This window comes from Doryrhamphus excisus, linkage group LG3 (genome assembly GCF_037039965.1).
Source record: "Doryrhamphus excisus strain RoL-2023G ecotype Guam linkage group LG3, RoL_Dexc_Guam_v1.1, whole genome shotgun sequence".
In the NCBI taxonomy this organism is placed as follows: Eukaryota; Metazoa; Chordata; class Actinopteri; order Syngnathiformes; family Syngnathidae; genus Doryrhamphus; species Doryrhamphus excisus.
The window spans coordinates 4298667-4322500 of record NC_136359.1 but is presented as its reverse complement, the minus strand read 5'-3'; the positions used below and the strand labels follow the sequence as shown (position 1 = coordinate 4322500).

Genomic DNA, 23834 nt, shown 5'->3' with positions numbered 1-23834 from the left:
CATAGAACAACAGTAACGAGTGCGCTGAGACTCTCTCTCTGTGATTTGATGTCTGCAACATCTGATCCATGGGAAACCCTCGTGCACAATGATGATGAAACAATGTGGCCCCAGTTCTGCGCGTCCCTGGAGGACCACTGGAGGCTGCAGATCTTATAACCTGTCCTGGATACATCAGCCTCTAGGGAGTCGACCCCTCCCCGCTGGTCGGAGCGACCCGGGTCCGGTAGAGTTACACACACTGTGAGGGGTTGTGAGAGGGTTGTGTATCTTTGTGTGTTTTGATATAGTATACATCAGGGGTCTCAAACACGCGGCCCGCGGGCCAAATGTGGCCCGCAGGACACTAGTTTGAGGCCCCTGCCTTGATATGAAAGTTTAATGTTAGTGCGGCCCGCGCAAGTTTGATATGGATGCTGTATGGCAGGGGTCTCAAACTCAATTTACCTGGGGGGCCACTGGAGCTAGGGTCTGGGTGATGCTGGGCCGCATCAGGAAAAAAAAAAAAAAAAAAAAAAAAATATATATATATATATATATATATATTAAAAAATACAAATATAATAAAAATATTAATTATGTTAAATATTAATATAATATATATATAATATATATATAAATATATATAATATAATAGTCTTCAATGCTTCTGCTATACCCTCCACTTTTTCAGTGCTTTGGTTCTTTGGAAAAGCCCTGATAAAACATTAAATTATTATAAATGATTATAAATTAATTTATAATTTATTATTATTTATATATTATTAAATTATTAAATAGATGTTTCATGTTAATTTTTATTATTATTTATTTATTATTAAATTATTAAATAGATGTTTCATGTTAATTTTTATTTTTCGACACAAATTAAGATGGAAAAATAAATCAGCAAATCAAAAAACAAATGAAACAAATGAACAAATTAATTTTTATTTATTATTAAATTATTAAATAAATGTTTAATGTTAATTTTTATTTTTCGACACACAATAAGATGGAAAAATAAATAAACAAATCAAAAAACAAGTGAAACAAATTAACAAATTAAACTTTCATATCGAGGCGGGGGCCTCAAACTAGCGTCCCGCATTTGGCCTGCGGGCCATGAGTTTGAGACCCCTCCTGTGTGGTATCATGTACCCAGAAAAAATTATTACGTTTGATTAATGTTCATGTTAAAGGTTAAATAACTGTTAATAGTTATCCTCCCTATCCGTGTGGAAGTGGTAAGTTTTTGGCTATAATTTATTATTATTTATATATTATTAAATTATTAAATAGATGTTTCATGTTAATTTTTATTATTATTTATTTATTATTAAATTATTAAATAGATGTTTCATGTTAATTTTTATTTTTCGACACAAATTAAGATGGAAAAATAAATCAGCAAATCAAAAAACAAATGAAACAAATGAACAAATTAATTTTTATTTATTATTAAATTATTAAATAAATGTTTAATGTTAATTTTTATTTTTCGACACACAATAAGATGGAAAAATAAATAAACAAATCAAAAAACAAGTGAAACAAATTAACAAATTAAACTTTCATATCGAGGCGGGGGCCTCAAACTAGCGTCCCGCATTTGGCCTGCGGGCCATGAGTTTGAGACCCCTCCTGTGTGGTATCATGTACCCAGAAAAAATTATTACGTTTGATTAATGTTCATGTTAAAGGTTAAATAACTGTTACTAGTTATCCTCCCTATCCGTGTGGAAGTGGTAAGTTTTTGGCTATTTAAGTTTAAAGGAAATAACTTGAAGGCTACCGTTTAGGTCGCTAGAGCTCTAGTTTACGAGTTAGCATGTGTCTCGAGACCCTGCAGTTGTTTTTATTATTTGTCGTTTTATTATTATTATATTTATTTATTACTGATTGATTTTCTTTATTCTTGATTTGTTTATTTTTCATCTTATTTTGTGCAGAAAAATAAAAATTAAGATATTTGAGAACAGTGGAATGTTTTATCAGAGCTTTTCTTGTAGAAAATCGGAACCAAAGCACTGAAAAAGTTTGTATATTTTTCTGTTTTTAATAAATGCGTTTTTGTTTTTTGTTTTTTGGAAAACCTGATGCGACCCAGTCTCACCCAGACCCTAGCTCCAGTGGCCCCCAGGTAAATTGAGTTTGAGACCCCTGATTAAAGTTATCATGTATTTGCTATACTGGACTGTACTTAAAAAAAACATTGTATTGCATTCAGTGACATCTAGTGGTGAAGTTATAAATTGCAGGGTTAGGTTGTAAAATGCAAGGTTTACTTGTAGTCTCATAGTGTTAATGGAAGCTGCCACAGACTGTTGGAGTGTTTCTGCAGCTAGTTAGGATAATCCCAGAGAGAGCAAAAGGGTAGCTGGGAGGATGTAGGCCAAGATGGCAGATGGCCACCTTAATGCTGACATTCTTTTGCACTCTGAGGCCGTTTGAATCAGGACGGTTTGTCTGATCGGAATCAAGACATTTTTAAACAAAATGGACAACTTTTTGCAGGAATGGTCAGGGTCATCGGGCATTTCTGGGACAGGTTGGATGGAGGAGCTGAACAGAGGCACCGGAGGGTGGTCCACCTGTCTCACTCTGGTGGAGCATATGTGTCTGGATCTTCTGGGCCAGATGGACTCTTTACTGGAGTACAGAGACGTGTGCTTCAATGTTATTGGTCCTCTATATTCTGACGACCCATTCATGTGGACGTACCATCAGATTTAAAGTGGATTTTTTTTTATTCTTGAATTTATTTTGTTGTGCTTACTTTGGAAAAATGACCTATTATAGAATAATTTATAACTATGGATGTTTTTATGTGATTTGTGGTAGTACACATAGCTTTGATTAAATATTACTTCAACAATAAGACCATGTTGTCAACTACAACACTGCTGACCTTGAAAAATATACAATAAAAACATTCATGTTGATTGTTATGTCCAGAAAAAAGCATGAAAATATTATATATATGCTCAGTATGTTGATAATATATATTAAAATGTAACATTTGTGTGATTTGTTTAGCTTTCCCAATCTCTACTGTGCTCTCTAAATTTGGAACATCTGGTCACGTGGTGTGCTTTTAAACCCTAGCCTACAACCCGCCAAAAAAACAAAGATATAAATATATTATGCAGTCCAGGTCAATTAAACAAATACTTTTTTTAATTAGAATAGTTTACTTCTATAATGCTTATGTATTAATAATTTAATCTTTAAAAATTTGTGACGTTTATTACGGACATCCGGTAAACACTGCCCTGTTTGGCGGTAGAACTACAACACCCATAATACCTTGCGTCGCTTGCGCGTTAGCACAAAACGGATGTTGTTATTATTGCCTTCGAAAAAGGCATAAAAATATAATATATATGCTCAGTGTGTTGATAAAAATATATCTAAAAATGTAACATTTGTGTGATTTGTTTAACTTTCCCAATGTCTGTCTACTGTGCTCTCTAAATTTGGAACATCCGGTCACGTGGTGTGCTTTTAAACCCTAGCTTAAAACCCGCCAAAAAACCCAAAGATATAAATATATTATGCACTCTAGGTCAATTAAACAAATACTTAACACGATTGGAATAGTATAATTCTATAATTCTTATGTATTAATAATTTAATCCTTTATTACGGACATCCGGTAAAACACTGCCCTGTTTGGCGGTAGAACTACAACACCCACAATACCTTGCGTCGCTTGCGCGTTAGCACAAAACGGATGTTGTTATTATGTGTCCATAGGCAATTTGTTAGTTCAAAAGGTTTTTTTGGCGATTTATTTTGGACTGACGCCACGTCACAATTACGCGCAGTCAGTGGCCTTCGAAAAAGGCATGACAATATAATATATATGCTCAGTGTGTTGATAAAAATATATATTAAAATGTAACATTTGTGTGATTTGTTTAGCTTTCCCAATGTCTACCGTGCTCTCTAAATTTGGAACATCCGGTCACGTGGTGTGCTTTAGAACCCTAGCCTACAGCCGGACATCCGGTAAAACACGGCCCTGTTTGGCGGTAAAACTACAACACCCATAATACCTTACGTCGCTTGCGCGTTCGCACAGAACGGATGTTGTTATTGTGTGTCCATAGGCAATTTGTTAGTTCAAAGGTTTTTTTGCGATTTATTTTGGACTGACGCCACGTCACAATTACGCGCAGTCAGTGGCCTTCGAAGATAGAAGGTAAGGATAAGGACATTTTGAGTGTAGTCTTGTGTCTTGGACACTTTTAAAGAAGTGCAATAAAAGGTTATTCGGGCTAATTGGCGATGTAAATAAACACCCATCGTTTCCTTTATCGTTTAGAGGAAGTATTAAGAATCGGCGAAAACCAAGTGAAACAGTTTTGGAAGGATTAGCTGACATCCATGCTAGCAATATGTTAGCCTGAATTTTCTGCATAAATAAACACTATATAGTATCATAAAATAATGAAATAATGACCTACTGTTGTTTTATAGTTATTAAAACGATATAAATCCATCTCTTCCAAAGCTGATCTGTCAGACCCTTCCCAGGTTGCCATGACGACATCCTCCTGACATCAGCCTCCTGCCACTATGAGCGGTGCCGTGCTGGTCGTCGTGCTAGTGGTGGTGTTCTTCCTGGCGTTGTATCTTCTCCATCGCTATGGCGATCTGAGAAGGCAGCAGCGGATGGTCCTGCTGGGGACGCTGGTGTCCTGGTACCTCTGCTTCCTCATCGTCTTCGTACTCCCGCTCGACGTCAGCACGGTACGACAGACGATGGAGGCACCCGGCATGTCTGATTCGACTTCACTTTGTTTTTTTTTTTTTTGTTTCTCAGACTATCTACAAGCAGTGTGTGTTGGATAATGCGACCCCCCCAACTGCTGCTGCTGCTGTTGTTGTGACTCCGACAAGGAACTCTAGCGGTCTTTATCCAACTGACAGGTAAAAAAAACTACTTGGTAGTCTTTTTTTACTTTTTATTTATACTACATAGAGAGCTAAATACTTGATGCCTTCCCAATATAGCGAAGCTATGGGACTCCATCATTAAACACTCCATTCATTCAATGCACAGAGTGAACCCTCTTGCATATGGCAATACATTGATGCTGGCAAAATGGTAGAATTAATCCATGTATTTGTTTATGGTCCCCGGCCTAGTGCCCACGTGATATTTTCTTTCGGAACCAATGCTTTGCCAAGAAAAATGTTGAAGTTGTTGAAAAATATGAATTGGGAGGCGAAGTCAGCTGATTCTGAGACTTATCTCGCTCTCCTTTTCCTTCATGTTCGACTTTTGGGACTTTCAGTTAAATTCCTAATTAGTCAAAGGTCCACTATACATAAAATAATGTTCTTAAAATGGATTTTATTATATTATATAGATTTTAACCACCTTACAATCAGCCAAAAAATGTATAATGTAATGAACACGTACAAATTAGTGAGCTAACTTGCTGGATGGATAGCTAACTAGCGCACTGTCAGAAACATAAGCAAAGTTAAATGAAAAGCCAAATGTTTTATGTTTAATAAAAACCCTTCATGGAGTTGCTATGCTAAGCTAGCTAGCAAGTTAGACAAAACCAAATGATAGGGCAGCTATGCTAAGCTGGCTAGCAAGTTAGATAGATGAAACCAAATGATAGGGCAGTTATGTTAAGGTAGCAAGCAAGTTATATAGACAAAACCAAATGATAGGGCGGCTAAGCTAAGCTAGCTAGCAAGTTAAACAGACAAAACCAAATGACAGGGCAGCTATGCTAAGCTAGCTTGCAAGTTAGACAGACAAAACCAAATGACAGGGCAGCTATGCTAAGCTAGCTTGCAAGTTAGACAGACAAAACCAAATGATAGGACAGCTATGCTAAGCTAGCTAGCAAGTTAGATAGACAAAACCAAATGACAGGGCAGCTAAGCTAGCAAGCAAGTTAGATAGACAAAACCAAATGATAGGACAGCTATGCTAAGCTAGCTAGCAAGTTAGATAGACAAAACCAAATGACAGGGCAGCTATGCTAAGCTAGCAAGCAAGTTAGATAAAACCAAATGACAGGGCAGCTAAGCTAGCTAGCAAGTTAGATAGACAAAACCAAATGACAGTGCAGCTAAGCTAGCAAGCAAGTTAGATCAATAAAACCAAATGACAGGGCAGCTATGCTAAGCTAGCAAGCAAGTTAGATAGACAAAACCAAATGACAGGGCAGCTAAGATAGCAAGCAAGTTAGATAGACAAAACCAAATGACAGGGCAGTTATGCTAAGCTAGCTAGCAAGTTACATAGACAAAACCAAATGACAGGACAGCTAAGCTAGCTAGCAAGTTAGATAGACAAAACCAAATGATTGGACAACTATGCTAAGCTAGCTAGCAAGTAGACAGACAAAAATGGCAGCTATGCTAACCTAGCAAGCAAGTTATATAGACAAAACCAAGTGATAGGGCAGCTATGTTAAGCTAGCAAGCAAGTTAGATAGACAAAACCAAATGGTAGGGCAGCTAAGCTAGCAAGCAAGTTAGATAGACAAAACCAAATGGTAGGGCAGCTAAGCTAGCAAGCAAGTTAGATAGACAAAACCAAATGATAGGGCAGCCATGCTAAGCAAGCTAGCTAGCAAGTTATATAGACAAAACCAAATGATAGGGCGGTTATGCTAAGCTAGCTAGCAAGTTAGATAGACAAAACCAAATGACAGGGCAGCTAAGCTAGCAAGCAAGTTAGATGGACAAAACCAAATGATAGGACAGCTATGCTAGACAAAACCAAATGACAGGGCAGCTATGCTAAGCTAGCTAGCAAGTTAGACAGACAAAACCAAATGAAAGGGCAGCTATGTTGAGCGAGCAAGCAAGTTATATTGTCAAAACCAAATGATAGGGCAGCTAAGCTAGCTAGCAAGTTAGATAGACAAAACCAAATGACAGGGCAGCTATGCTAAGCTAGCAAGCTAGCATTCATTCGTTCATTTTCTACCGCTTTTTCAACAAAACCAAATGATAGGGCAGCTATGCTAAAATAGCTCACAAAGGTACTAAATAAAGTACATGGTTAGATGAATACATTGATTTTTTTAAATTGTAATTTCTACTTTCTACACTAGTTAGCAAGGGTACGACCTAGCTAGGCCTACAAAGATAGACAAAACAGTATACATTAGAATCGATATGTTCATGTCTGTTTCCAGTGTGCCAAGCGTGTGTGAACAACCATGGAGTTACATACCAGATGGAGTTCTTCCTGTCTTTTGGAGAGTTGTTTATTGGACCTCTCAGTTTCTCACCTGGTAAGACGTTTTCCAAGTTAAAGAGATCCTCACTGAGTGAAGTGCGCGGTGGGTGTATTTAACCCTTGTTGTGTGCTTGCAGGCTGCTGCTGCCTTTCATGCAGTCGTATGCCCGCTCGGGAGCTTTTAGCATCATTGGAAGGACAAAAACGGCGCTGGTTGAAAACGCCATCTACTACGGCACCTATCTTCTCCTCTTCATCTCTCTGCTCATCTACGTGGCGGCTCATCCTCAGTGGCGACTCACGTGGTTGGTTTTGATTGGCGGGAGAGAATTATTAAAAATAAAGACTGAAATATATGCCATTTCTGGTGGTACGTAGGACCGAGCTCCAGACCATCGGCATCACCGCTGCTAACACGTGGGGTCTCTTCCTCCTGGTGCTGTTGCTAGGATACGGCTTGGTGGAAATCCCGCGTTCCTATTGGCTGTCGTCAATCCACGGTCACTCGTTGGCCAAGGCTTACTTCAAGGTGGCAAAGATGGCCACTGAGAAGGCTGCGGCCGAGGAGAACTTAGCCGATGTCATGGAGGTGAGAGTCAGTTCTTCATAGTTCTTCATAATAGCGCATAATTAAATCCATTTGTTGTGATGTCATCACCAGGACGTGTCCGTGGTCCATGCGTCAATCAAGTACAACCACTCCCTCAGGAAATGTGTAGACACCATTTTAACAAAGGTGAAGCTATTTGATTCAACTTGTGCTTTTAGTGTTTTTACTAGACCACCGTGTCATCACAGTGTCCCGCTGACTACCAAGAGGAGATGTGCAGAGACGTGGAACGCCCCCCTTGTGAGGAGGAGACGGTCCTGCCAAGCAAAAGAAGCCTGGTTCATCTCCATAAAAAAGTACAGAAGTGAAAGGATTTACCATCGGTGTGTTTGTAAATGGGTGTTGTGTTTGTTTCAGGTCATCTCTGCAGTGCATCGGTGCCATCAGACCCGGGTTCAGTGGTCCATGTTGCTGGAGGAGGTTTTCCACTTGGAGGACGTCGCTAAGAGCCGCAGCAGCCCGATACGCCTCTTTAGCCACAGTTTCTCGGCAACGCGGCACCATGGTTGGATCCGAAGCTTCCTCTACACTCCAAAAATCGGTAAGTGTTTGTGGTTTAGTCATGTTTAGTATTCTGGTGACGAGGCGTCAGTACTGTGACATTACCAATCATCATATTACCTTAACTTCCAATATGGAGTCAGCCGAGGATGCAAAGTCCAGTGCAAAAATGTTCTCCTCCCATTATGTGTGGAAGTGGTAGGGTTTTGGCTTCTCGATGTTTTGGCTTCTCGATTTGAAATGGAGTAAGGAAGAAGGTCCCTACTCCATTTCAAACCCTTAACTTTACAGTAAATAAATTGGAGGCTAACTAGTTAGCTCAGCTGTTGCTATGCTATGGAAGTTAAAGAGTACTGAGAAGGCACCGGCTCCATCCATTATTAACCATTCATTCATTTTCTACCGCTTTTCCTCATCCCCGCTGTCTTCGGGCGAGAGGCGGGGTATACCCTGGACTGGTCGCCAGCCAATCACAGGGCACATATAGACAAACAACCATTCACACTCACATTCATACCTATGGACAATTTGGAGTCGCTAATTAACCTAGCATGTTTTTTTGGAATGTGGGAGGAAACCGGAGTACCCGGAGAAAACCCACGCATGCACGGGAAGAATATACAAACTCCACACAGAAATGGCTGAGAGTGGAATTGAACTCTGGTCTCCAAGCTGTGAGGTCTATGCACTAACCACTATCCCACCGTGCAGCCAAATTTGTGCATAGAACACCATAAAAATGCTCAGAGTCAAAAAATTTAGGATTATTATTTTGGTGTGAAGCAAAATCCTCACAAGGGTCACAGGGGTGCTGGAGCCTATCCCAGCTGTCTTCGGGCGAGAGGCGGGGTATACCCTGGACTGGTGGCCAGCCAATCACAGGGCACATATAGACAAACAACCATTCACACTCACATTCATACCTATGAACAATTTGGAGTAGCCAATTAACCTAGCATGTTTTTGGAATGTGGGAGGAAACCGGAGTACCCGGAGAAAACCCACGCATGCACTGGGAGAACATGCAAACTCCACACAGAGATGGCCGAGGGTGGAATTGAACCCTGGTCTCCTAGCTGTGAGGTCTAGGAACACCGTGCCGCCCATGGAATGTGTTTTGTGTTCAAAATCTTGGGCATCCAGAACGGATTAATTGAATTTACATTATTTTCTATGGGAAAACTTGCCTTGGTTAGAGTCTGTTTTGGTTTGAGTCAGAACAGATTCATTAATTAATGTTAACCAAGGCACTGCTGCGCTAGCCTATGGACAATTTGGAGTCGCTAATTAACCTAGCATGTTTTTTTGGAATGTGGGAGGAAACCGGAGTATTCGGAGAAAACATGGGGAGAACATGCAAACTCCACACAGAGATGGCCGAGGGTGGAATTGAACCCTGGTCTCCTAGCTGTGAGGTCTAGGACCGCGGTGCGTAATTGGATTTACATTATTTTCTATGTGAAAACTTGCCTTGGTTAGAGTCTGATTTGGTTTGAGTCAGAATGGATTCATTAATTAATGTTAACCAAGGCACTGCTGCGCTAGCCTCGTTATACTTAATACCTAGCTGTGAGGTCTGCGTGCTAACCACTAGACCGCCGTGCCGCCCCGACCCCATTATTAACCAATCAATTATTAACATGACGTACTTATATGGGCATAAACAAAGGGCGTAAAACATGCAAAGCAACAACTGGCACCAATTTATCCCAACCGAGTCAGAGCTTTACTTCCTGTCACTCACATCCTGAAAAAGAGGAGTCGATCAAACGTCACTTACCAACACAAGACCTACCTTACTGTGTGTGTGTGTGTGTGTGTGTGTGTGTGTGGTGGCCAGAGTGGTACTGGGAGTGTGTGTTCAGGCAGGTTTTCTACAAGCTGCTGGCAGTGCTGCTGTGCTTCCTGTCGGTAGCAGTTGTATGGTCCGAGTGCACCTTCTTCAGCACACGTCCTGTCCTTTCCCTCTTTGCTTTCTTCATCCAGACGGCTGAAAAGAAACACAACTACATCTGTATCGAGGTAGCCACCGATTCACACAAAAACACACAACAAAATCCCCCAAATAATAACAAAACACTTAATAATTGTTTTATTTTTTTTCTGTCCACCAGGGGGTGTGCTTTGTCACAGTGCTCTTCCTGTGCGTGTGCGTCTACTCCACAGTGTTTCGAATACGAGTGTTCAACTACTATTACCTGGCACCGCATCACCAGACCGACGCCTACAGCCTGCAGTTCAGCGGCATGTATGTTTGGTTTATATACTTTATACAACATTAGTTGTACAATTTTCTATACTCTATACAACATTAGTTGTACAATTTTCTATACTTTATACAACATTAGTTGCACAATTTTCTATACTTTATGCAACATTAGTTGCACAATTTTCTATACTTTATACAACATTAGTTGCACAATTTTCTATACTTTATGCAACATTAGTTGCACAATTTTCTATACTTTATGCAACATTAGTTGCACAATTTTCTGTAATTTATGCAACATTAGTTGCACAATTTTCTATATTTTATACAACATTAGTTGCACAATTTTCTGCTTGCTCTAAATGCTGTAATTCAGGGGTGGTCAAAGTATGGGCCGAGGGCCATTTACAGCCCACTGCTGTTTTTTTTTTGGCCCTCGGCACATTCTAAAAATGCAATTAAACAAAATAAAAAATAAATAAATAAAATAAAAAATAAAAGCACAAACAGAAAAGAGCAGTAATATTATAAGAATAAAGACAAAATATTAAAAGTGTAAAGTTATAACAAGAGAAAAAAACAGCAGAACTTTAAAAATGAAAAGATGAAAATTTATGTATTTTTTGTAATATGAGAATCAAACAAAACGAAGAATTAAGTTGCAATTTTAAATTGGGTACAAGTTACAAAATTATGATATTAAAGTAAAAATATATCAAAATAATATTACAAAAAATGTTGTAGAAGACAGTTGAAATATTTTTGAACAAAGGAAAATGAACAAACAAAGTGTAATGTAATGAGAAAACTGTATACTGTATAATAATAGACTTTGTTAAAGATAATACAAAGCTTAAATGGAGGCTGGGTTTTTTTCTTCAAATATTAAAACCGTATTTTCATTTGTACGTGGGTTTTACATTTTCTAAATGTAAACATGTCCCCCGCATCCCTCGATTTTTCAGTTGGTTTTCAGATTTTTCAAGCAGGTGGAACGATGCTAGTGCAGCGGTGTCTTGGTTAACATTAATTAATGAAGCCGTTCTGACTCAAACCAAAACAGACTCTAACCAAGGCAAGTTTTCCCATAGAAAATAATGTAAATCCAATTAATTCGTTCCGGATGCCCAAGATTTTTAAAACAAAACACATTCCATGGGCGGCACGGCGGTCCTAGACCTCACAGCTAGGAGACCAGGGTTCAATTCCAGATGCCCACATATGTTTGGATAAACAGGAGCAGTACTTGGAGGTGGGACACAGCGCAGCCGTGTGTTGTTTACATACCTCTGAATTGACGATGGTCTTTCTTCTATATAAGCCGTGGGAGGTCTTGCACCCTTCCCATGTCTCGGTATGGTCCATACCACTCTGTTGTATTAGTTACATTGTGTATGTATCTCTGGCAGCAGCAAGGCTCATATAAACAAACACTGTTGCCCTAAAAATGGTGCCTCGGGGCCCACAATGCATTGCACGTTCATGTGCAAGATTTTATCATGGCGAATGAAAACCGAGGCAAAATTTTAGCAAAAATATTGGATGTGAACTGAAAAATGCGGGGGTGGATGTTAACCAAGGTACAGGACCAATGTAGATCCGAAATGTGAAATCTCATTAAGTATAACGAGGCTAGCGCAGCAGTGCCTTGGTTAACATTAATTAATGAATCCATTCTGACTCAAACCAAATCAGACTCTAACCAAGGCAAGTTTTCACATAGAAAATAATGTAAATCCAATTACGCACCGCGGTCCTAGACCTCACAGCTAGGAGACCAGGGTTCAATTCCACCCTCGGCTATCTCTTTGGGAGTTTGCATGTTCTCCCTGTGCATGCGTGGGTTTTCTCTGGGTACTCCGGTTTCCTCCCACATTCCAAAAACATGCTAGGAAGGAAGGAAGGAAGGAAGGAAGGAAGGAAGGAAGGAAGGAAGGAAGGAAGGAAGGAAGGAAGGAAGGAAGGAAGGAAGGAAGGAAGGAAGGAAGGAAGGAAGGAAGGAAGGAAGGAAGGAAGGAAGGAAGGAAGGAAGGAAGGAAGGAAGGAAGGAAGGAAGGAAGGAAGGAAGGAAGGAAGGAAGGAAGGAAGGAAGGAAGGAAGGAAGGAAGGAAGGAAGGAAGGAAGGAAGGAAGGAAGGAAGGAAGGAAGGAAGGAAGGAAGGAAGGAAGGAAGGAAGGAAGGAAGGAAGGAAGGAAGGAAGGAAGGAAGGAAGGAAGGAAGGAAGGAAGGAAGGAAGGAAGGAAGGAAGGAAGGAAGGAAGGAAGGAAGGAAGGAAGGAAGGAAGGAAGGAAGGAAGGAAGGAAGGAAGGAAGGAAGGAAGGAAGGAAGGAAGGAAGGAAGGAAGGAAGGAAGGAAGGAAGGAAGGAAGGAAGGAAGGATGGATATTCTCTGTAGGCGGCATTATGAATTATCCTTACTGACCTTTTTTGCTTGTACTGCTGCGCTGCTTACATTAATAACATGAGATGTAATAATTTAATATCTGAATGTCATTAGTCATGAACCGATTCCGGCGTCTCCTTTTAGGCTCTTCTGTCGCCTGACTCCTCCACTGTGCCTCAACTTCCTGGGTCTGATCCACATGGATTCTTCTGTTTCCCATCAGGACGGCATACAGACGTCCTACACGTCTGTAGGTTGCAGTCGTATCGTAATACAATGGAATCAATGGAAGTTGACTTATTGCGTTGCCTCTGCTAGATAATGGGCTCCATGAATCTGCTGTCTTTCATATCCAACGGCTTCTACATCTACTACCCCATGCTTGTACTGCTGCTCTGCTTTGCTACACTGTACAAGTAAGACAAATACTTCTTGTCATAATGGCGTACAGTGTATGAACAATGGAGGAACGTTATTTAGCACTTGTTGCTATTATATGGTTGTTTGTGTTTCTTGTGTAATGTTGATAATAACGAAAGAATGTTTTTCCATGTTTTCAGCTTGGGGTCTCGTTGTTTAAACCTGCTGGGCATTCATCAGTACGTCACCAATGACGACTTGACCACTGACCTTGTGGACGAGGGCAAGGAACTTGTCAGGAGAGGTACTTTCGTCTTGTCATTTCATTGTTCATTTAGAATGAATGAATGAATGAATGAATGAATGAATGCTTTTTCGTTTTGCAGAGAGAAGAAAACAACAGAAGGCTGAGGATGCAGGGAACGGAAGACGGGTTAGGAATTTGAATTTTTGCCATCACATATGTACTGGAACGTCGGTTCGTGTTATTAATTCGTCCCAGAAGTGGACGTGAACCGGATCAATTTTTCCCATAAAAAAATCATGTCAATTCAATTAATCTGTTCCAGACAGCCAAAATTCTTAACACAAAACACTTGTTTTAGATTTACACACAGAAAACTATTTGAAATGCAAATAAATGATGAATGAAAGGGACAAAGGGACTGAAAACAGGAAGGTTGTGGTGGTTGGTCTTGTTGCCACATTGTGTCTTTGGCAACTGAAGGTATTTAATTTAAGGTAAACGTAACCTTAAATGAAGTGAATGGTTGTTTGTCTATATAATAATAATAATAATACACTTTTTATGTGCCCTGTGATTGGCTGGCCACCAGTCCAGGGTGTACCCCGCCTCTCGCCCAAAGACAGCTGGGATAGGCTCCAGCACCCCCCGCGACCCTTGTGAGGATAAGCGGTAGAAAATTAATGATTGAAGGAATGAATATATCTCGGGCTGCACGGCGGCCAAGTGGTTAGCGCCTCACAGCTAGGAGACCCGAGTTTAATCCCATTCTCGGCCATCTCTGTGTGGAGTTTGCATGTTCTCCCCGTGCATTTGTGGGTTTTCTCCGGGTACTCCGGTTTCCTCCCACATTCCAAAAACATGCTAGGTTAATTAGCGGCTCCAAATTGTCCATAGGTATGAATGTGAGTGTGAATGGTTGTTTGTCTATATGTGCCCTGTGATTGGCTGGCCACCAGTCCAGGGTGTATCTTGCCTCTCGTTCAAAGACAGCTGGGATAGGCTCCAGCACCTCCCCCGCCCCTCGTGAGGATAAGCAGTAGAAAATGAATGAGGAAGCAACAAAACTTACTTGTTGTCAATGTTTTGCGTTGTCAGGATCGCAAAGAGCGATACGGCGCCACAGGCAGGAGCAGAGCCGCTTACACTGAAATAAAGGACCACCAGGAAGCAGACACTATGACAGAAGAAAACAAAAACGGTGAAGAATGAATTAAATTCCGTCTTTATTTTCATTGTGTGTATGAAATATGACATATTACACCCGTCAAGAAACATAACATACAAACATATTGTGTCTTCCCAGCTATGTCCGTCACTTGGAGAGAGCCACAGCTTGAGGAACAGCAGAGGAGTCTACTGCTAAACTAAAGTTATATATGCTCCAACATTTTCAATGATCTAAAATTCATCCTTGTGTCTGTTTTCCTGTCTGCAGATCCACCAGGAGACGTCTCTCGATGTCTCTCATCGCCTCAAAAAACAATCTTTGATTATGTTTTTCCACACCAAATGGAGATGTTTTCAAATGTTTAAATATGGTTTAAAATACTCCACAAAGTGAGTCCTGGAAGTTTAAAAATAAAGTGCCAAGAGTGACAACGTGACTTCCTGGTGAGACCACATACAAGACCTGTGTCGATGTGAATTATTAATATTGTTATTATTATTATAAAGATGTGATGTCTCTTTTTTAAATATTGTTTGTTGTCTGTGTTCATAATTTAATACAATAAATCTGGTTTTGATTTATTAAAATATACATATTTTTTCGGACAATGTTTGTGTTTCAAGTCAAGCGGTTAAATCAGGGATGCATTCAATGGCCCTCGTAAGAAAAAGGGAGCTCTGTGATTAGTGCACATTTACACGTAATTCCACAAATTCTAGCATGTTTTACTTCACGTTTTGACAAACTCAATATATATATTGTGTGAATATCAGTTTTTTAAAGATAATTTAATACTGCAAATATACTATGCTAGTAGGTTTTTCCAACTGTCCGTAAGGCATTATTAGCTGACGTCACCGGATGTAGAAACTCGACAGTAAACAGAAATATGCCATCGCTGGTGTTTGACGATCAGATAAAGTTGAAGCTTTTTATCTGCGTTATGCGTCATTTGCTGTCAAACGGAGCAGAGTAGTGATATTATTGGATAAAAAAAAATACCACCGAATCGTTTTGGGCTACACGTTCCAAATCTTGTCATTTTGATTTGCACCGGGTAAGAAGAGTTGCTAACCTTTTAGCAAGCTAATGTTAATGGGGAACCTGCATAGGTTGCTACTAGCAGTTAACGCTAGCATGGAGGGAAGCTAGTTTTTTTATTTGCTTTGTGTGTTTACATTATAAAAAACGTAGTAATTTTGTTTAAGAGTGTTGTTGGACGTAACTGTCCTAAAAAGAGCTAACATACTATTGTGTTATCAGTGCCTCAGCGGTATCTCATATGTGACCGCTGTTTAGGCAGCTAGGCACACAATACACAATAGTATGTGTGCACAATCTGTACTTCAGATTTCAGTCTGTTTGAGTTCAATTAAACTGACGTAAATGGTGATGGGATGTCCTATTTAAAGTTATGTACAAAGTGTTAGCTTTGATTTTTTATTTCGCTTCCTTTCTCACCTTTCCTGCTTGTCAACTTGTCTCTGTTTGCCTGCCTGAAGCTATTTTATTGTTGAAGCTTCTTACATTTCCATCACCTATTCTGTCTATTGTGCTTTTTGTCTTATGCTGCTTATTTACTACAAGACTTCGTGAAATGTCCAATTACAGTACATCCAACACAAGCTGTATCAGTTAATGGCTTTTAATACTGACCTTCTCAATGGTGTGTGTTAAACAGACGAGTAGACAGGAATGGGTGGCCTGGTCAACGGGCGGCGTGGAGGAAGATCTCCGCCTTTAATGATTGGCGCCCTGGTGGCCTGCATCATCGTCTTGGGCTTCAACTACTGGGTGTCCAGCTCCCGCAACCTGGAACTACAGGTAGGTTTGTCTCCCGACTTCCTCCGAGGTGGCACCCGACTTCCTGTCTACATCTTTTGTTGGATTAGATTAGCATGTTTTAAGTAACGGCTTAATGGCTAAAAAAAAAAAAAGAGCAAAAATAAGTAGATCAAAATAAAGGTTTAAAAGATGATAGTGCAGGGGTGGGCAAACTACGGCCCAGGGGCCACATTCGTCCCACCAAGCGTTTCAATCCATTGATTCATTTTCTATAGCTTAGCATTATGAGGGTTCGTGGGGGTTCTGGAGCCTATCCCAGCTGTCTTCGGGCGAGAGGCGGGGTACACCCTGGACTAGTGGCCAGCCAATCACAGGGCACATATAGACAAACAACCATTCACACTCACATTCATATCTGGACAATTTGGAGTCGCTAATTAACCTAGCATGTTTTTTTTTTTGGGAATGTAGGAGAAAACCCACGCATGCACGGGGAGAACATGCAAACTCCACACAGAGTTTTGGAATTGAACTCTACTAGCTGTGAGATCTGCACACTAACCACACGACCGCCGTGCAGCTGCAACACATTCATTCATTCATTTTCTACCGCTTATCCTCACGAGGGTCGGGGGTGCTGGAGCCTATCCTAGCTGTTTTTGGGCGAGAGGCGGGGTACACCCTGGACTGGTGGCCAGCCAATCACAGGGCACATATAGACAAACAACCATTCACACTCACATTCATACCTATGGACAATTTGGAGTCGCTAATTAACCTAGCATGTTTTTGGAATGTGGGAGGAAACCGGAGTACCCGGAGAAAACCCACGGGGAGAACATGCAAACTCCACACAGAGACGGCCAAGGGTGGAATTGAACCCTGGTCTCCTAGCTGTGAGGTCTGCGCGCTAACCAATCGACCGCCGTGCCGCATCTGGGAAAAATATATAATAGGATTTTTATTCTCTGACTGTTTATGTGACAGACTAAGCTCTACGAGCTGGAGGGCCAGGTGCGGCGCGGGGCTGCGGAGCGTGGGGCGGCCGAGCTGAAGAAGAGCGAGTACCAGGAGGAGATCCAGCGCCAGAAGGATCAGATCAGTCGCATCGAAACTCTCTACAAGAAGCAGCTGGAAGGAGTGCAAGACACATGTAGCCAGGAGACGGTAGAGACTTAATAATGGCCTTTTTACTTATGTATGATTGTATTGCGTTCTTAATGTTCACGTTTGTTCTCCCAGGAAAAACTGCAGCAGAACATCTCCTCCAGTACCAAAACCATACAAGAGCTTAGAGGTAACCACTTTTTTTTTTTTACCGTCATTTATCGCGATTAATTGGTTGCAGACATATTAACAGAAAATAAGACATAACATGAATTCAAACATTTGCATTGGTAGACTTCCTTGTTTTTGCTCTTTCTTCTTCTTCTCTTGCACCCTTCCCATGTCTCGGTATGGTCCATACCACTCTATTGTATTAGTTACATTGTGTATGTATCTCTGGCAGCAACAAGGCTCATATAAACAAACACTGTTGCCCTAAAAATGGTGCCCCGGGGCCCACAATGCATTGCACATTCATGTGTAAGATTTTATCATGGCGAATGAAAACCAAGGCAAACTTTTAGCAAAAATATTGGATATGAACTGAAAAATGCGGGGGTGGATATTAACCAAGGTACAGGACCAATGTAGATCCAAAATGTGAAATCTCATTAAGTATAACGAGGCTAGCGCAGCAGTGCCTTGGTTAACATTAACTAATGAATCCGTTCTGACTCAAACCAAAACAGACTCTAACCAAGGCAAGTTTTCCCATAGAAAATAATGTAAATCCAATTAATCCGATCAGGATGCCCAAGATTTTTAACACAAAACACATTCCATGGGCGGCACGGCGGTCCTAGACCTCACAGCTAGGAGACCAGGGTTCAATTCCACCCTCGGCCATCTCTGTGTGGAGTTTGCATGTTCTCCCCGTGCATACGTGGGTTTTCTCCGGGTACTCCGGTTTCCTCCCACATTCCAAAAACATGCTAGGTTAATTAGCGACTCCAAATTGTCCATAGGTACCCCGCCTCTCACCCGAAGACAGCTGGGATAGGCTCCAGCACCCCCGCGACCCTTGTGAGGATAAGCGGTAGAAAATGAATGATTGAAGGAATGAATATATCTCGGGCTGCACGTCGGCCAAGTGGTTAGCGCCTCACAGCTAGGAGACCCGAGTTCAATCCCACTCTCGGCCATCTCTGTGTGGAGTTTGCATGTTCTCCCCGTGCATGCGTGGGTTTTCTCCGGGTACTCCGGTTTCCTCCCACATTCCAAAAACATGCTAGGTTAATTAGCGACTCCAAATTGTCCATAGGTATGAATGTGAGTGTGAATGGTTGTTTGTCTATATGTGCCCTGTGATTGGCTGGCCACCAGTCCAGGGTGTACCCCGCCTCTCACCTGAAGACAGCTGGGTTAGGCTCCAGCACCCCCGCGACGCTCGTGAGGAAAAGGCGGCAGAAAATGAATGAATTATATATCAGCTCTTGTAAGGTTTTATATATTATTACAAGTGCATATAGTGAGCATGATCTTGTGGTCCAGGACTATGGTTGACTTCTATGAATTCTGCCTAGCAACAAACAAACACAGAAATAAAGTACGTTTGGTTGTCGGCAGTGTCCCCAGTAATAATTTGTGTGTAATTTGTGCTTGCAGGCCAGTTGAATCAGATGAACGACGACCTGGGGAAGCTTCAGAAGGAACTGCAGGGTTGCCAAGGGAACATCAATACCCTCAACAACAAACTCACTTACGACATGTAAGAACCAAGCACATGCGGGCGGCAGTATGGAGCATTGTAGTTCATTTTATTTATAGTTTATTTATATATGTAAATATACGTTCCTTAGCAAGCTTACTGCATGGATATCTTTAAGGCGCTAGGTAACCTGTCCTTATTTGGGTCTTGTGTAGGACGCACTGTCACTCGCAGGTCCTCTCTCAGAAGGAGTTATGTGAGGAGAGAGTGGAGGCTGCCAAAATGGAAGTTGAGAAGAAGATGGAGAAGCTGCTGCTCCACGCTGTCGCTGAGGTAACGCCGGTCCGCCCCGACCAACCGTAATAGAAGACAGCAAACGGTTGTGTGACATTGTTAATATTGACAGGAGAAGGCAGACAGTGGCGGAGTGAAAGAGGAAGCAGCGACGGGTACGGTGAAGACGTTGGCCGATGACAACCCTTCTGCGTCTAAAGGAAATGACCGTTCTGGACTGCAGACCAATGAGATCTTCAAGGATGACGGTAAAGTACATAGGCTACCATAAAACAGACATGAATACTGGAACTAAATCACCCTAGCAACATAAAAGGCAACAAAATGAACCCGCCCACCTCAGACCTGAACCAGTCTTCCCATATGACAAAATAACGACACATCGAGATGCAGCGCTTCGTCCTGACAGTCAACACTCACTCAGACGTTTGATCGGCAAAGTAAATACCAACAGAACAGCGCAAAATTGGGTGCATCGACAAAGTAATCGCAAAAGAAATGCTTTGAAAAGGCAGCATTTCAAGAAATGAAACGTTTCACAGACAGTATGAATTGCCTGTGTGAAAATGCAGAAGATAAGCGGTAGAAAATGAATGAATGAATGAATGGTTTATGATGGCTACAGTTCAGTAATACAGTACAGTAATATATCAAACGTGTATTCTACTGCTTGGTGTAAACAAACTTTACTTAGCTCTCGACGTGGCTCCTTCACAGGCACTGCACCGGGCGCCCCCCCCACCAAGAATGTCCACCTATTGGACACTACAAAAGAGGGCGCGGCTGTCAAGCCAGACCTGCCAGCAGAGGGAGCCGTGGCGACCGAGACGGGCCAGACGAGCAAAGCCGTGGCCAAGAATCAGACTGAAGTCGAAGTGATGGACGTCCACGCAGAAGGTAAACAAGCGCTTGCAAGCACGCTTAAAACATCTTCTGACGAGTGACGGACGAGTTTACCGCCGTTTTCCAGAAGCAGACCCGGGAATGGAAGGCATGCTGATCGGCCCGGCGAAAGAGAACATCATCGGTCAGCGAGTAGACGAGGCGGAGGAATACGACCACGGGGAGCAGATCGTGGGTGAGGTGGATTTGGAGAAACAAGAGCAGCCTATGCGTGATAAAGCAATAGGTAAGACCCATTTATGTATATATGTATGTATGTAAGCGCCATGGCCACAACTTATATAAAAATCCATGTACCGTCTCCCAGACAAGGTTATGGAAGAGGAGCTGGCTGACTACAACGGCGACGACGACAACGAGGGCGAGTTCGAGGCCGACAAACAAGCTGAACTCGCTCAAGTTTAAGGTGAACACCCACATTTGCATCTTCCTCTTCTTCACCGACGCTTATTTTTGAGCCTCAGTCAACTGAATGGCCACAATACATCACAGCGGAACGTCGAAGGACCGAAACGTACACATTTTTCCACATGGGACATAGAAATAATCTGTTCCAGGGTCAACCTGGAGCCATCCTAAAACATTTATTAACTGTACAGGCAAGTAACAGTCTTGTAAAAAGCGAACCACTGTTAATAATAACAAATGTTGACTATTGAAAGTGTAATGTGAAGGTCGGTTACGTCACATTTCATTTTTGGACATGACTGATTGTGATACAAGTGTAAAAAGAAAAGAAGCACCACTGTGAAATGACTATAAGTAAATGGCATATTGTGGTACGCGGGAGTCCATGAGCATGAAGCGGCTCTTTATTTGACCAGGTGCCAATCATGAGCTAGGAAAAAAAGAAGAGAAGAACAGAACAGGAACCTCATCACACAGCAACTTAACACTTAAATGAATGTATTTTGTCTGAGCAAAGCATTTCATTGGACGACAAGCAGCATAGAAAACGGATGGATGATGCTGCAGTGCCACCGCTGTCCACCAGAGGTAGCCCAAAGCCAAGAAGGAGGCTGATGTCATTGCAGCACCCCAATGCATGATAAGGAATTTTTTTTTCCATTTCAAACTTGTAATGGCACATGTTTATATATTTCTCAGGTATACCTTTTGAGTGTTAAGTTGCTGTGTAATGAGTTTAGTGTTGACAAGTACTGCTGGCTTGTGATTGGCTCCTGCCAAAGAAAGAGCTACCGTTTCCTCACTGACTTGTGAGCGGCACATGATTTAAACAATTAGCAGTCCTTTGGAAATGAAGGATATGTCACAAGTTTCGAACTTGGACATTAAATTATTTTTCTTAAATCTCCCGAAAACATACAGTCGATCCCCCGGCACAGTCACGATGCAGCACTCACTCATTTTTGGTCCGAAAAAATCGATATATTTTTTTCTTGTATTTTATTTCAAGTAAGAACATGAACCTCATCACACAGCAACCTAACACTTGAATGTATTTTGTCTGAGCAAAGCATTTCATTGGACGACAAGCAGCATAGAAAACGGATGGATGGTGCTGCAGCGCCACCGCTGTCCACCAGAGGTACCCCAAAGCCAACAAGGAGGCTGATGGCATTGCAGCACCCCAATGCATTATGAGGATTTTTTTTTTCCATTTCAAACTTGTAATGGGGGCGGCACGGTGCCCTAGTGGTTAGTGCGCAGACCTCACAGCTAGGAGATCTGGGTTCAATTCCACCCTCGGCCATCTCTGTGTGGAGTTTGCATGTTCTCCCCGTGCATGCGTGGGTTTTCTCCGGGTACTCCGGTTTCCTCCCACATTCCAAAAACCTGATAGGTTAATTAGCGACTCCAAATTGTTCATAGGTATGAATGTGAGTGTGAATGGTTGTTTGTCTATATGTGCCCTGGCGACCAGTCCAGGGTGTACCCCGCCTGGGATAGGCTCCAGCACCCCCTGTGACCCTCGTGAGGAAAAGCGGTAGAAAATGAATGAATGAATGAAACTTGTAATGGCACATGTTGATATATTTCTCAGGTATACCTTTTGAGTGTTAAGTTGCTGTGTAATGAGTTTAGTGTTGACACCGTTAGCCATTATATTATATACTATATATATATATATATATATATATATATATATATATATATATATATATATATATATATATATATATATATATATATATATAATGACCTCCTGTGATTTCCATTGTGTTGACAAGCACTGCTGGCTTGTGATTGGCTCCTGTCAAAGAAAGAGCTACCGTTTCTTAAATCTCCCGACACATACAGTCGATCCCCCGGCACAGTCACGATTCGGCACTCACTCATTTTTGGTCCGAAAAAGATCGATATAGTTTTTTCTTGTATTTTATTTCAAGTAAGTGGTTAGTATTCATTAGTAATCATTTAAAAATACGCGATAATACAAGTTAAAATGTACAGCATACGTGAACCACTGTTTTACATGTTTAGGTTCTTTTATGCTTCACAGTTAATGCTTGCTCTGTAAAGCATTGAGATTTCACTTAGTTCGTCGGTCCTTGAACGCAACATAGTGACCGTAGACTCTGTTCCAATGCTTCATCATGAATCCTTAGCGGTGAGTACCTTTTTTAATTTTATACTTTAAAATTCACTTTTTCACTTTTATTGCAAATGTTGATCTGAAATCAGAGAACATGAAGCGAGTAGAAGGGATTGCAGGGGGGGGGGGGGGGGGTTTATCAACTCCTGCAAAGAGCGGGGATCTACTGTATTTGCACTGTTGGGAGCTGTGTAAATATTAGACATATGTGCACTCGTGTTTTAAACAAATGTGCAACATTATGCTGGAAACGTCCTCATTTACTTCTTCAGGTGTGATCAGCGAGAGCAAGACATGAAGGAAACAAGTGGAAATGCCGTGTAGGACCTAGCGGTCATCATGTAGCATGTAAATAACGCCGCTTGTAGTAAAAAATGACGGCGATCCTCTGGGTTGGCAAATAAATACACATAATGTATCCAAACAAGCTAGGATTTGGATTTGACATGGAATTACTGCAACGTAATGAACGTAAAGAATTACTGCAAAGTTTTGAAAAGTCAAAACTGTTGTCCTCCATCCGTGTCCGCTTCACAAAACATCACGCTACTTTCTGGAAGGAGGCAATAAAATGAACTGGAACATAAAGAAGTCACTGTTTTTGGTCTGTAGCCCATTTCAATGAACTGAAATCACTTTGCACCAGCCGATGACGTTCATTTTTTTTTTTTTTGTTTGTGTGATTTTTAGAAAATATTTTTGACCTGCTGAACGAAGGCTTTATTGAAATGAAAAAATAAAAAGTGGTGTTGATAAAACTGTCGGAATGTTTTGTTTTTCCTGTTATTATTTTATGAGAATAAAAAAATGACAGGCTGCACGGTGGTCGTGTGGTTAGCGCACAGACCTCACAGCTAAA

The 23834-nt window shown here is 41.3% G+C and overlaps 2 protein-coding genes across 6 annotated transcripts; both read left to right on the top strand.

Moving 5' to 3' along the window:
• The first annotated feature begins 4019 nt into the window (after positions 1 to 4019).
• Positions 4020 to 14962, top strand: LOC131128823 (G-protein coupled receptor-associated protein LMBRD2B-like). Of its 2 annotated transcripts, XM_058072113.2 has the most exons (17): positions 4020 to 4186; positions 4522 to 4737; positions 4811 to 4917; positions 7161 to 7259; positions 7342 to 7509; positions 7583 to 7793; positions 7866 to 7940; positions 8003 to 8110; positions 8172 to 8355; positions 10156 to 10337; positions 10430 to 10563; positions 13051 to 13156; positions 13225 to 13322; positions 13467 to 13570; positions 13653 to 13699; positions 14609 to 14711; positions 14817 to 14962. In XM_058072113.2, the coding sequence occupies exons 2-17, from the start codon at positions 4564 to 4566 to the stop codon at positions 14879 to 14881; spliced, it is 1965 nt and encodes a 654-aa protein (XP_057928096.2). In that variant the 5' UTR covers positions 4020 to 4186; positions 4522 to 4563; the 3' UTR covers positions 14882 to 14962. The 2 variants fall into 2 exon arrangements, with proteins under 2 accessions (XP_057928096.2, XP_078645612.1); XM_078789486.1 differs by lacking the exon at positions 10156 to 10337 and having other exon boundaries at positions 10482 to 10563.
• Positions 14963 to 14982: 20 nt separating this feature from the next.
• golm1 (golgi membrane protein 1) lies at positions 14983 to 23727 on the top strand. 4 transcript variants are annotated; one of them, XR_013627166.1, is made up of 12 exons: positions 15520 to 15738; positions 16363 to 16505; positions 17454 to 17633; positions 17709 to 17763; positions 19179 to 19281; positions 19437 to 19554; positions 19628 to 19763; positions 20233 to 20412; positions 20486 to 20644; positions 20726 to 20824; positions 22883 to 22990; positions 23248 to 23727. XR_013627166.1 is itself a non-coding variant. In XM_078789492.1 (11 exons), exons 2-10 carry the CDS (start codon positions 16377 to 16379, stop codon positions 20821 to 20823), a joined length of 1158 nt encoding a protein of 385 aa, XP_078645618.1. In that variant the 5' UTR covers positions 15520 to 15738; positions 16363 to 16376; the 3' UTR covers position 20824; positions 23248 to 23727. The 4 variants fall into 4 exon arrangements, 3 of the variants coding, with proteins under 3 accessions (XP_078645617.1, XP_078645618.1, XP_057928104.2); XM_078789492.1 differs by lacking the exon at positions 22883 to 22990; XM_078789491.1 differs by lacking the exons at positions 15520 to 15738; positions 22883 to 22990; positions 23248 to 23727 and adding an exon at positions 14983 to 15124 and having other exon boundaries at positions 20726 to 22481.
• The last annotated feature ends 107 nt before the right edge of the window (positions 23728 to 23834 follow it).

Coding starts and splice junctions, on each gene's coding strand:
- LOC131128823 (XM_058072113.2), top strand. CDS start 4,564: ATGAGCGGTGCCGTGCTGGTCGTCGTGCTAGTGGTGGTGTTCTTCCTG. Junction 4,738..4,810: donor TCCCGCTCGACGTCAGCACG/GTACGACAGACG, acceptor TTTGTTTCTCAG/ACTATCTACAAGCAGTGTGT. Junction 14,712..14,816: donor GACAGAAGAAAACAAAAACG/GTGAAGAATGAA, acceptor GTGTCTTCCCAG/CTATGTCCGTCACTTGGAGA.
- golm1 (XM_078789492.1), top strand. CDS start 16,377: ATGGGTGGCCTGGTCAACGGGCGGCGTGGAGGAAGATCTCCGCCTTTA. Junction 16,506..17,453: donor CCCGCAACCTGGAACTACAG/GTAGGTTTGTCT, acceptor TTTATGTGACAG/ACTAAGCTCTACGAGCTGGA. Junction 19,555..19,627: donor TGCTCCACGCTGTCGCTGAG/GTAACGCCGGTC, acceptor TAATATTGACAG/GAGAAGGCAGACAGTGGCGG.